Source organism: Microchirus variegatus (assembly GCF_963457635.1).
Source record: "Microchirus variegatus genome assembly, chromosome: 3".
Taxonomy (NCBI): domain Eukaryota; kingdom Metazoa; phylum Chordata; class Actinopteri; order Pleuronectiformes; family Soleidae; genus Microchirus; species Microchirus variegatus.
The window spans coordinates 15,154,915-15,167,506 of NC_139804.1; the positions used below are offsets into that span (position 1 = coordinate 15,154,915).

A 12,592-nucleotide genomic window follows, 5' to 3' on the forward strand; every position below is an offset into this window, starting at 1 on the left:
TGTTGAATAAGTCACAAATCAGTATGTGCACATCTTTACCCCTTATTTTACCTCACATGGTACCTGTCCCAGCACTGTACACTGTGCAAACTATAGTGTAAAGCACTGCAATACAGACCATTTACCATTAATTGTACATCTTACACTGTTGGAAGTTTGATTCCAGTTAGATGCTACTTTTAGTGTTTAATTTAGTTTAATTTAATTTAATTTAATTTAATTTAATTTAATTTAATTTAATTTAATTTAATTTAATTTAATACAAAAAACCCAAAACAGTGAATGCCATTCTTCTGTACATCTAAACAAAGCCGCTGTTGACAGGAACTTGTTCCCTTCACTTTGACACCCACTCAATAAAATGATATGTTCATTTCTTATCCACAGGTAAAAATGCACTTGGAGAGCATAAAATCAAATTAAATATTGTACTACATAAACCTTTAATTGTAAATAATGATAGCTTCAGACTAAGTTGCCCTTACAACATAACTATATGAGAGGCTGTTGAAATAACGCAAGACTAAAAAAAATCAGTCTTGAATTATTCACTCTGGACCGCGGTTGATGAGGAAATGCAGCGGATCTTCAGACCGCGGTCCAGAGGAGGCGGGACATTGTTCTTGCGATCCGGCTGGAGAGACATCCTGATAAGCCAATTAGAAACTGGAAATTAAAATTGACTTCCATTTCAATCGAACTCCCACACATACTAGTATACTTACATACACTGCATATCATGCTCTCATGCATTCACTATCATGTTGTTGCATCCATAATAGCGTGAAAGAGAGTATGATAGTAAATGTACATGACTATATTAGTGTTTGCGAGAGACTATGATAGTGTTTGTAAGAGACTACGATAGTGTTTGTGAGAGAGTATAATAGTAAGTGTGCACAACTATATTAGTGTTTGTGAGAGACTATGATCCTGTTTGTGAGAGACTATGATAGTGTTTGTGAGTGAGTATAATAATCAATAGTAATAGTAAGTGTGCACGACTATATTAGTGTTTGTGAGAGACTATGATAGTGTTTGTGAGAGAGTATGATAGTGTTTGTGAGAGAGTATGATAGTGTTTGTGAGAGACTATGATAATAAATGTATGTGACTATGATAGTGTTTGTGAGAGAGTATGATAGTGTTTGTGAGAGACTATCATAATAAATGTATGTGACTATGATAGTGTTTGTGAGAGAGTATGATATTGTTTGTGAGAGAGCATGAGTATGATAGTGTTTGTGAGGGAGCATGATAGTGTTTGTAAGAGAGTATGATGGTGTTCTCCATATAACAAAACTACGACTAAGTTATGGGACACTTCTTTTATTTGCACATTTTTGCATGAGACCAGGACCAAGGACCGGTTTGTAAGTATTGGTGACATGGTGAGACTGCAGTGTGTCAGCAAACTAAAGTGTCTTTCTCATGACAAAAAAATGTGCTCTTGTTTAGTTAGGTTCCACTTGCAAAAACTGTACATGCTCTTGTCTGTGCATCTGGGATGATGTAAACATGGCAGAGCAAGATAGCGGCTTCTTAAAGCCAGCCCCTGCCTGAGGTAGAAAAGTCTAATTCTCTGTATTTTTCCTTATGAGACACAACAGAGGAACTAAACTCCAACCTTGAAAAAAGCAAGAAAAGAAGTTGTATTTATATTAATTGACTACTTTCCTCCATCAGGTAACATCAGAAATACAGAGAAGCTGAGCTATGATCATCAGCAACAGTACGAGATCCTGGTAACGGCTTGGGATTGCGGCCAGAAGAGGGCGCTGCATAGTGTCCCTGTTCGTATTGATGTCAAGCCTGTCTGCAAACCTGGCTGGCAAGGTGAGCTTTCATCCTATCTGTGTTCTTCTATTTGTTACCTCTTTAGGACCATTTCAGACATAAACACTGACCTTGTCAGGGCGACACAGATAAGGTTTTGGTTAGTTTGTCCAAATTAATGAAAGTCAATGAGAGTCCTTGAAAGGATAGCGCCGTGTGTGTTTGTGTGTGTGTGTGGGGGGGGGTGTGTGTGTGTGTGTGTGAACTTGAAGTACAAGCTGTGGTTTTATTTTTGCTCATAGAAACATATGTTATTATTTACATATGTTTCTACTTTTACTTTCTCATGTTCTTTTTTCTCTGTGACACCCCCCCCCCCCCTCTCTCTCTCTCTCTCTCTCTCTCTCTCTCGCTCTCTCTCCTTCCTTCCATGAAGAATTGGCCTGTCAAGTTTAGCTGGTGTGCTTAACAGCAATTTACTAAGAGCAGTGTGACACTGCCAACATGGCTTTTAGCACATCAGACGGCATGGTGGCGTTAACAAGGCTCACAGTCATGCAAAGACAAGTGATTTCACCATTTTACAACAGCATTAACAGCACTCGAGGTAACTGTGGATGTAATTTGTCAGAGTGGAGAACAGTACATGCGATGAAAGACCAAACAAGGAGCTTCATCTGCAACTATGTGCAACCTGCATCCCTCTGGTGTTGGGTTACGAGGTGGTTCACATGCTGGGTTTCTCTGCCGTCCAGCCTTTTTCTCCACCGACAAGATGTAGGATGTATTTGTTAGCAAGCTGGTGATAGACAGCAGTAAAGAGGATGCTGGCAGCAGCTCATTGGCAGCTAATCTTGTAAAAGCTGATAAGTTGTTTGGCTCATGTTCAATATCACAATCTGTTTTCTTCAAGCATGTGACATTTTCCTGTGCATCTGTAGGTTTATGCAGGTGTACCTTTCTGAGCTGATTCACAAATCTGTGACAAGCTCAAGATTTATGTAACACAACGGAGAATTTGTTCTTAGGTTCCCCCTACAGTTGGTAAACAGTATTGTCTTTTACAATTGTCATAAAATATATAGGTACAGTAGCATTGTTTTATTTAATTTTCTAAAAGGTTTCCTAAAAACACAGTTTGTTTTTTGTTTTTTTTAAAGCAACTAGTAACAAATCTATAGTGAGTCGCAATTTTCTGTACTTTCTGAGAATGAAATGTTCATTCCTGCCAGACAAGTGTGCTTCATGCAGCTGTATTTACTGCAGACGAAGAGTCGGTCTGACACCTCTTATTTTACGGTTCCGTTTCACTGTTAATCTTCACCCCCGTGTCATAAGTCACTGAGCACAGGACGTGTGCTAGTGATATCTAGAGTCTTTTCAGGCTGACTTTAGTTACTTTTCATTGACAGTAGTTGACTACACTGCCAAATAATCTCCAAATGACGCTAAAGATAAGGACAGTGAGTGCCAGCGCAGATGTGGGACTATACTGTCATCGCTTTCACGTTGTATACAAGCAAATGTAAGGGTGACGTTTTGAGATAGTGTTCTGCATCTGTTTTGTCTGTGTGATCAGAAATCAATGATAACATTATATTCCATCCTTGATCTGAAACTGGCTTTGTCAAACAATCAGTCTATCAGTCCTGACTGAGGAGCAGCAGTGCAGTGGTGGGAATGGACAAGAAGCAGTCAAATTCACCTCTGAAACTCCAACCTGCTTGCAGTCGTCTCGCTTTACAAGCACAATGTTGCTGTTGCCTCCGAAATCTAAACACCACATATAGAAACACAGAGCGAAAGAGAGTCATGTGGAGCTGATCATCATCATTTTGTTGACACGTAAAAAGTTAACCACTGCAGCATCAAGACAAACAAAGCAAGAGCGACACACGAAAGGGGAGTCTGAATATAGGATTGTTAAAGACTTACATTTTAAAAAGAACATATGCATGTTTGTGAGCAGCATATGAACATGTTTCACAAAAGCACAGCAAACATACAGTAACACAAACACAGAGGGCAGACAGAGCTGTCATTGGTCTACAGGATGATATTAAACTCTCTCTCTCTCGCTGCTCTGAATGATAATCCTGTCTTTGAAGCCTGCAGTGTTTTTGTGAATGCATTTTTTTTTTTTTTTTCAAATTAGGATTTTTCAGCGCAATATTATGGTGAGCACACACAAACACAAAAGAGCTGATACACTATCCCCTGATCAAAGAGCAGTTATCCCTGTGAGCATTATTTGGCAGCAGTAGCGATGAAAGGATGGATGAAAGAAGAGAAGTAAATGCCATGGCCACAGATCAGGGGATATTTTTTGTTATACTAGTTGTTGTTGACCAACAGGCGGGCTTTCGTCGACAGGCTATACTGTGGAAATGTCAGACACACACAAGAACAGATGCATTTTCCTTTGGTCATCTGTCTATTGAAATTAGCCACGGTGTCTGGCTTATGACAGCTAGGGTTCAGCTGTGTCTCTGTCCTGACTTATCACACGTCCTTACTCGACTGCTGGAAACTCCTTTATTGATGGCTTGCACCTGCAATCGCACACACATTCACGGATGTTCAGGTTCGGCAGTGAGTCACCAAATATAAAAACATTCAAAAAAAACATCTATTTGCATTTCATCATTGTTACTTTTAGGACTTTGTTTTGTTTCACATAACTTGCCATTTATCGTTTGTCTTGAGTTTTTATATGTTCCAGTAAAACAGGTTCAAAATGTATAGTCCCTTCCTTCATTTTTAATACAAACATATGTCCATAACATTGTCAAATGAGTGCACACAATGCTGTTTGAACCCATCACTGTTTCTCTGTATACTGCTGTTTAGATGCACCCATGGTGCACACAGGAAGTGATTTGTTTTATGTCAAGACAGATGCAGCAACATTTTGCCAGTAAAGCGAGACAGCTGCAAACAGGATTATGAAGGAAAACACAAAAAGGAAAATTCAATTCTGCTGTTCAAAAAACTTGTTCATTCAGCAGTTCGATAGGATAAATGCTTCTTGCCCACCCCTGCACTGTAAAGACAAGGCAGCTTTATTTTTTATAGCATACTTCATACAAATACTTTACTCAGTGTACTTTACATAAAACAATTTAAAAATTGGAAGCATTCATTTAACTAATTAAACATTTTAACAAAAACATTAAACCAAAAGAGAGTGCAGAATAATAAAAGAGAAACCTCCAAAAACAAACTAAATTGGAGCATTAAAATATGACAGTGCAGCATTAAACAAGAGCTCAATCATAAGCAATATGAGAAAATCCATGTTTTTAACCCGTATTAAAAAAAAAATATATATATATATACACACATTTGGTGCTGCTTGAAGTTCCACTAGTAGATTGTTCCAATGCTGCTTAACCATGTTTGGTTTGAACTGTGGGCTTGACTGACTTGAGTCAGTAGATTTCAGAGCCCTATAATGTTTATATTCTTTTATTATACCATTTAACACCAAAACTGTTTAGTAATTTGGAGACGAGCAGAACTTCAAACTATTCTATTACTGACTGGGAGCAAGTGTAAAGACCAAAACTGGAGAAATGTGTTCTGATCTTTTTGTTCTGGTTGAAACTCAAGCTGCAGCAGCGTCAAGCCTAGTGTAGTCTTCATCTACAGCAGGGGTTCTCAAAGTTTTGATACCTGAGGGCCAATTTAGGAACCCAACATTGGACTGAGGGCCACCAAAGGAAAAAAAAACGGAAAGAAATCCCATTTGTAATAATTTTAATGACCAGATTGCAGTTCTACATTTTAGCGTAATATAAGCGTTAATATAATGTAATTTAAGCATTAATATAATAACGCTTTATAATTTTAAAAAATTATAAAAAACCCAAAATACTGGGTAATTACCCAGTATTTTGGCCATTGTTCTTACCTTCTAATTACAGGTTAATACCAAGTAACACATTTCTGTTGCCATATATTTACTGGGTAAATAGCTAGTAATTGGGGGCTGTAGCTACCTGCTTATTACCAGCTTATAACCCAATAATACACTAAAATTCACCATATAGAAACCAGGTAAATACCCAGTATTTTTGTTTACACTTATTGGTCTGTATCCAGTAATGTCCAATAAACATTTAACAAGCTTAGTACCTCCTGGATTATTCGGCCCGCCAGAAATGTTTCTGCGGGCCGCCATTGGCCCCCGGGCCGCACTTTGAGAACCAATGATCTACAGTGTATGGATTAGTTTTTTCTTGGTATACACACACAGACGCTCCCTCGGTCAGGTCTGCTAGTATTAATTGTTTGACAGCACAAATAATGTTACATATTTCTGTTCACAAAGACCAAACAGGCAGAACTGTAACACCACCAGCAACAACAAAAAGTCATCTGCAGCTTTAAAGTACATGACTGTTGTTGGTTTTTTTTTTGCCACTGACTGCTCCTGAATCAACATATCAATGAATGCCATTCACTCAAAGCTGTGGTTGCTGAGCAGAGCAGCACTAAGGCAGGGGGAATTTGTGCCTTTTAGCGCACAGGACAAAGTTAATGGACAGTTTTGCACGAGTTGCGGATTCTCACACTGTGCTGCATGATCACTGCTGAGACCCCCCCCCCCCGCGTGAGCTTTTCCCAGTAGCATCTGGACATCTGCATCTTGCATCATATGTAATCGGGCTGCTGTTGTGAATTAACGCCACCATCTTGCTCTGATCTGTAGTTTTTGATAATTTCACTGTGTGACACGTGTAGACTGAAGATTTTGGGTACACACCACAGCCAATTGATACCGTTTGTGCATACATTAATGTCCTCATGGTTTTTGTCTCATGAAGTCCTATGATGCTGTGACTCTGTGAATATCTGGGTCCTGCTTTGAGAAATGTAATTCCGAACCCATGCCCACAGTGCTTTGAAGTGAAGTGTTTTGTAGTAATAGCTTGACACATGGATACCAGCCACATTGCCACTGCTTCCTTACTGCTAAAAGATCTAGGTTGAATGGATGAATGTATGAAAGGAGCTCTCATTAAAGGGGAAATAAGTAGTTTATAGTGCCATCTAGAGGAGAGGCTGAAATTTACAACAAAGAACTGCTCCTCTGCTCACCCCCTCCCTTCCCTGAGCGCTACGGTATCCGCAGCTGGTCAAATGTCGATCTCGTCGTCTTTCTCCGTGTCAGCAGATGAGGTTCGTGAGGTGAGAGAGAGGGCGAGCTACCGCGGCCGTAGTAGACGAAGCGGAGAGAGAGGAGGCGGGACTTCCGCTATAAGTAAAGAGACGCTTGTTTTGTTCTCTCGCGTTTGTCCTTACAGGCTCCGGTAGAAACATGGCGTCTCGCTGCTAACAGTGGTTATGCAACCGCGGTCCGCGGTCATGTTATTTTACATGACTTTTTGAAACACTACGAAAATGAAACAAAAACTATTATACAGCGACTAGACAATGCAGGAGCACATAATATGTATAAAAAAGTGGATTTTGGGTTATATAAACCCAGAAATACTACATATTGTACCTTTGTGGTTATATACAAACTGTTATATTTGTTCACCTCAAATGCTATGTAATCTGAAACTCCGTGCCCTCCCATGAAATCTAATCGAGTAAAAATTTAGGTGGAACACATTTGTAATTTCATGAATTAAAGTACATGTAAACACATGATTCACAACTTTGGTGAATTAGAACAATGGCAATTATATCATTTTATTCACCTTCACTTCCATGTGTACAGCAATTAGACAATTATTAATGTTGTTTTAACTGGACAATCCCATACTCTTTTCCCAGAGATATATCCACACTGGACAACCCTACCTGGCTCCAGTCCATTCACACATTAATTAATTTAGTCTTAATGTTGATTTAATAGCTCATTCATAATGAATGTATTTTTTCCTTGGCCCAGGAAACTGACTCAACATATGAGAAACGGCATCGATTTAGCTTAAGTGCTCCCACGAGCCTCTTATCCAAAAACTTAATTGAGCACAAGGTCGGAGTCATTGTTTTCTGTGAATAAGAAATTCCAGGAAGAACAGTTCACAATCAGCATACCTCACAATGTGACACGCTGTACTCTTTGTTAAAAGACAGTCTGACATTAAAGATTATTATAACCATTATGAGTTAATACCATACGTAAACAATTATTCATATTTGAACCAAGGATAAGAGATGATAGAACCATGGACAGAGACAGAAACAGAAGCCTTTTCCAAGCCTGCCACACACTGGAGAGAATTAACCTGCCAAAACAGCTCCAGGCAGAAGTGGCCATCCGTCCAGGATGCCAGCTCTGTGACTGGCACCGCAACATACACCAATCCCATCCCATGGCTCAAAGATTATTAATTATACTAATAATATTCAAAATATTAAGATTACATTTTGTACATTCAATTAATATTCCTCAGATACTGTCACCCAATGAAAATGGCAAAAACTGGCTTGCCCAAGATCCCAAGGACAATTTTCATGATGGAACACTGATCATCACTCATTCAATTTAAAGTGCAACCAGACATATTATATATATATAAATATATACACGTGTATATTCACTGAGTAAACTCACTATAATTCAATGTGTTAAACACATTATGCTGAGCCGATTGCATTAAGCTTTGCAGCATTTTTAAATAATCATCCTTGCCTCCCTGTTTCCCCTGAGTTGAGCAATATCTTTCTTCTTTGTTTTGTGAAATGCCAATGCTCTGCCTGGAATTAAAATGCCTTGGGTCGTGCGCTTTGAAAGACCTAGTGTGAAATTAAAAAGACAAAGGGAGAAAGAATGAGAAACATAAGAATTGTCATTAGGATTTGGAAAAAATAATTGTGTACAAGGGCAACTATTCTCACCAGTTTGTTTGTGTATAAGTGGGAATTGTTCAATTATGAGTTGAATGAACAATTCACACTAATACACTGGCTGAATGCAGCAAGGATGCAAAACTATGTGACAGGTGAAGAGTGAGAGACCATGATGTGTGAATGGAGGGAGAAATTAGTTTGTTTGTGAACAGGGAGGGGGAAAAAAAGGGTGAAATTGTTCCCTCGTGATTTTTTTGGGATAAACGTAGAGTAGTCCATGGTCATCATCACCACGTCAAGGCCCTGGTCCCGCCAGTCATGTCCCTTCTGAAAGCCAGTGGTTCCATGGTTACCTCTGGCCTGTGTAGCCTAAAAAGTCAAGTTTGATAATTATCAAATATATCCACCCATCCATTGTCTACTACCTGTGTGGGGTTGTGGGGGGTGCTGTGCCAATCTCAGCTAACATAGGGCAATAGGCAGGGTACACCCTGGACAGTTCACCAGTCCATCACAGGGCCACACATAACAACCATTCACTCTCACATTCACACCTACGGTCAATTTAGAGTGACCAATTTACCTAATCCCCAGATTGTTTACTTCTTTTTACTAGAGTAAAAACATGGGGGTCACATGTCACACACTGTCCACTGACATGGTTTTCATACCTAAGTGTGAAAAAATGGAGGATATTGGGAGATTTATGGCCCTCTAACACCCTCTATAAAGTGGAGTTGTTTCACACAACACTCACACTCAGAACACTGCACACAAATACACCCCCGCTACCGTACACAAATCAGCAGCAGCCTCGAATGACAGATTGTTTAACTCATGGAAAAACAGATCTCCAAAAATATATTCATCCTTTCTATTCTGAGAAAGGCTATGTGTAGTAGTAGTAGTAGTAGTCATAGTTGTACACATGCTGTAGAATTATATTTTCACCCTAAACAGCCTCAAAGAAAAACTGTCACAGCTCACAATCCAAGATGAAGTACAAGTTTTCAACTGTTAGTGAATATTTAGAGCAACAACAGTTGTATAGCATACATATAGAGTGTATGCCCATACTTACCTACCTATACATTCATATACACATAATATACAGAACATGCATAGTACAAGGATTAGACAAAATATCTATATGTATATGGCAGTGACGTGCAGTGAGCTCTAGGGTAGGGTAGGCAGGCAGTCTCAGACCAAGACGTAGTATTTCATAAGTTGCAGACAGTGCACAATGCAATCTGAGTATATCAAGATTGTAGTACTGTACTATAACAGAAACGAAAGGTAGAGGGAGGTAGAGAGAGTGCTTTAACACTTGCTTAGTTCATTTGAAAAAAGTTGTCGATGACAGAGTAAAAGTCTCCTGACTTGGCCTTCAGTTTACAGAGTCTACAGAGTTTACAGTTGCTCTGTCCTTTTTCTTATACCACTCCTTTTGAAAAGTATGTATAAGGTCCGGTAGCTAGAGGGTCTCCCCTCTAATAAAAGCTGCCGTTTCTTATCCAATGCCAGCCTTAAGAAATGTTTAAGCCTCTCTTGTAGGGCCATCACCCACAATCACATACATGCCGAAGAGACAGAAAGGCAGAGGTGGTGCCTTTGCTCTGTAATATAACGCAATGGCGTTACAGTGCTTTTGATTCGCTTTTATTAGACTATGAACTAAATGCGGACACATTCAAACCTGCCTACCCTGACTGCATGTCACTGGTATATGGCAATATATTGTAATCCTGTTCACACCAACTTGACTCACCACTGTCACTGCTTCATGGCTGGTGATCCTGTGCTGCTTATCGCACTTATTGTTAGGCCTGTCGCGATATTCAATAAATCAATTAATCGCACGACAATTAAAATGACCTCGATAATTTTTCTGGCCGCGATAAATGCCATTTGCATGCTTTTTTTGTTTTCCCTGTCTCTCTCTCTCCCCCTCTCTCTCTCCTAAAGTGCTAAAGTGTGTGAAATTTGATGTAGTATGCATGCCAGGTGGCTAGGTAGCGCTGTGAAGCACTGCCAAACAACAACACCAGGAGCGCGCGCATGCGCTGAAACTTCCTTCTACTTCTTTCTAGTAGCGCTGAGTCGCCCACAGTCGAAAACCAAAACATTGACTCGGCGTAATTGCTGAAATGACTCCTGGATCGGTATCACCCACCCTCCAGAGTGGAAATCTTAAAAACGCCCCGCTGTCAACCCTTTAGACCCTTTAGCAGCGCTGTCGCGTTCCCGTCTAAAGGGGTGACAGCGGGGCGTTTTTAAGATTTCCACTCTGGAGGGTGGGTTAATTTTTTTGCGTTTTTAAGCCCCAAAAACGCCGTCGCTGTCTAAACGAAAGGCACATCTGATAAAATATTTTGTCTGTTTCACCCGGGAGCGTTGCCGTGTAAAGCCAGAGTAACAATGGGTGAACCCTCATGTCAGTCACTTGTCAGTCACATGGTGTGTGGGGAGGCGGGACTCCTGGTGTAGCCTACCACAGCAGAGTGCAGCTAACCCATTTTATTTATTGCTTTTGCTTGTTTGTTAATTTAATGTGTTCTAGTGTTAAATATTCCTTAAAAATAAAAGTTTATTTCTCTTTGAAAAGGTGTACCTGCATTATTATAGCATTATCATTGTATTAGATCAATATTATCGATTATCGCAATAATTTCTGAGACAATTTATCATCCAGCAAAATTTTTTATCGTGACAGGCCTACTTATTGTTTTTTTATTTTTTATTTTTTTACTTTACGATCTCTCTCAGGGCCCACGGTTGGTGTAGTGGTTAGCACTCTTGCCTTTGCAGCAAGAAGACCCGGGTTACTGAGTTCGAGCCCCGTTTGGAACAACTTCGGAACAAGGGCCTTTCTGCAAGGAGTTTGCATGTTCTCCCCGTGTGTGTGTGGGTTTTCTCCGGGTTTTCCGGCTTCCTCCCACAGTCCAAAAACATGCGATATGGGGATTAGGTGAATTGGTCACTCTAAATTGACCGTAGGTGTGAGTGTGTGAGTGAATGGTTGTTTGTCTCTATATGTGGCCCTGCGATGGACTGGCGAACTGTCCAGGGTGTACCCTGCCTATCGCCCAATGTCTGCTGAGATAGGCACAGCACCCCCCGTGACCCTCTGGTGGAGGAAAAAGCGGTAGATAATGGATGGATGGATGGATCTCTCTCAATTTTACCTTTCACACATTTTGTGTTGGACAGATATCATAATGTAGGGTCACATGTTCTTGAGCTCTATAGAGCAAGATGTCAGAACTCTTTCAGAAAGCAGTTTTTGTCATAAAAGTGAATATGGCCAATTGGGCCCTGGAATTCCAAAACAGTCAGAGACAGGCTAACGGAAGAACATTTTATTGGATCCCCACAGATCCAGAGAGACGACGTGAATCGCTGCTATGAAATGTGCTCTCAGTGAGCAATACAAAATGGATGGAAGGGTTTTGTGGATAATAGACTCAGTCTTACGGACATACAAGTCTGCATGGTAACAACGGTAACACAGCATTACACAGCCCATTGCTAACGCTAATGTTTTTTCACGAAACACTTGCCCAGTGACAACAATGCTATCTTAACCTGGAAGACTCCAAAGTTGCCACAAAGCCAGATATTGTCCATTCGTTTCCCTCCAGGCTGTTTTTGACTCTGGAGTAAGATTAATGGAAGTTAATCAGGAAGTTGAAGATGTCAGGTTACTGTAAGTCCATAAAAATATCTGTTCCTGCTGTTTCTAAACTTGTAAAAAGCACACCGGGGCATTATAAGGATTAGATAAATGCTAGTCTACATGCCAACGTGTCCTTGGGGAGGACACTTCACCCCACGTTGCTCCTGACGCCTGTGCGCTGTATGAAAGTGTGAGTGAATGGGTGTGAATGGGTGAATGACAAAACTGTAATGTATGTGATCAAGACTAGAACAATACAAACCATGTATCATCTACTCCGCCATGCGGACCATATATATGTGTGTACATACAATACAATATGTGTGT

General features: G+C 40.1%; 1 protein-coding gene across 1 annotated transcript in view; it reads left to right on the plus strand.

Moving 5' to 3' along the window:
• LOC310925381 (calsyntenin-2-like) overlaps positions 1-12,592 on the plus strand; it is a gene marked incomplete at both ends in the record, with an annotated part of 357,564 nt that overhangs the window by 238,193 nt on the left and 106,779 nt on the right. Inside the window, one exon of the mRNA XM_083887328.1 lies at positions 1,687-1,836. Coding sequence (XP_083743454.1) covers positions 1,687-1,836 — 150 coding nt within the window. The remainder of the gene's footprint in view (positions 1-1,686; positions 1,837-12,592) is intronic.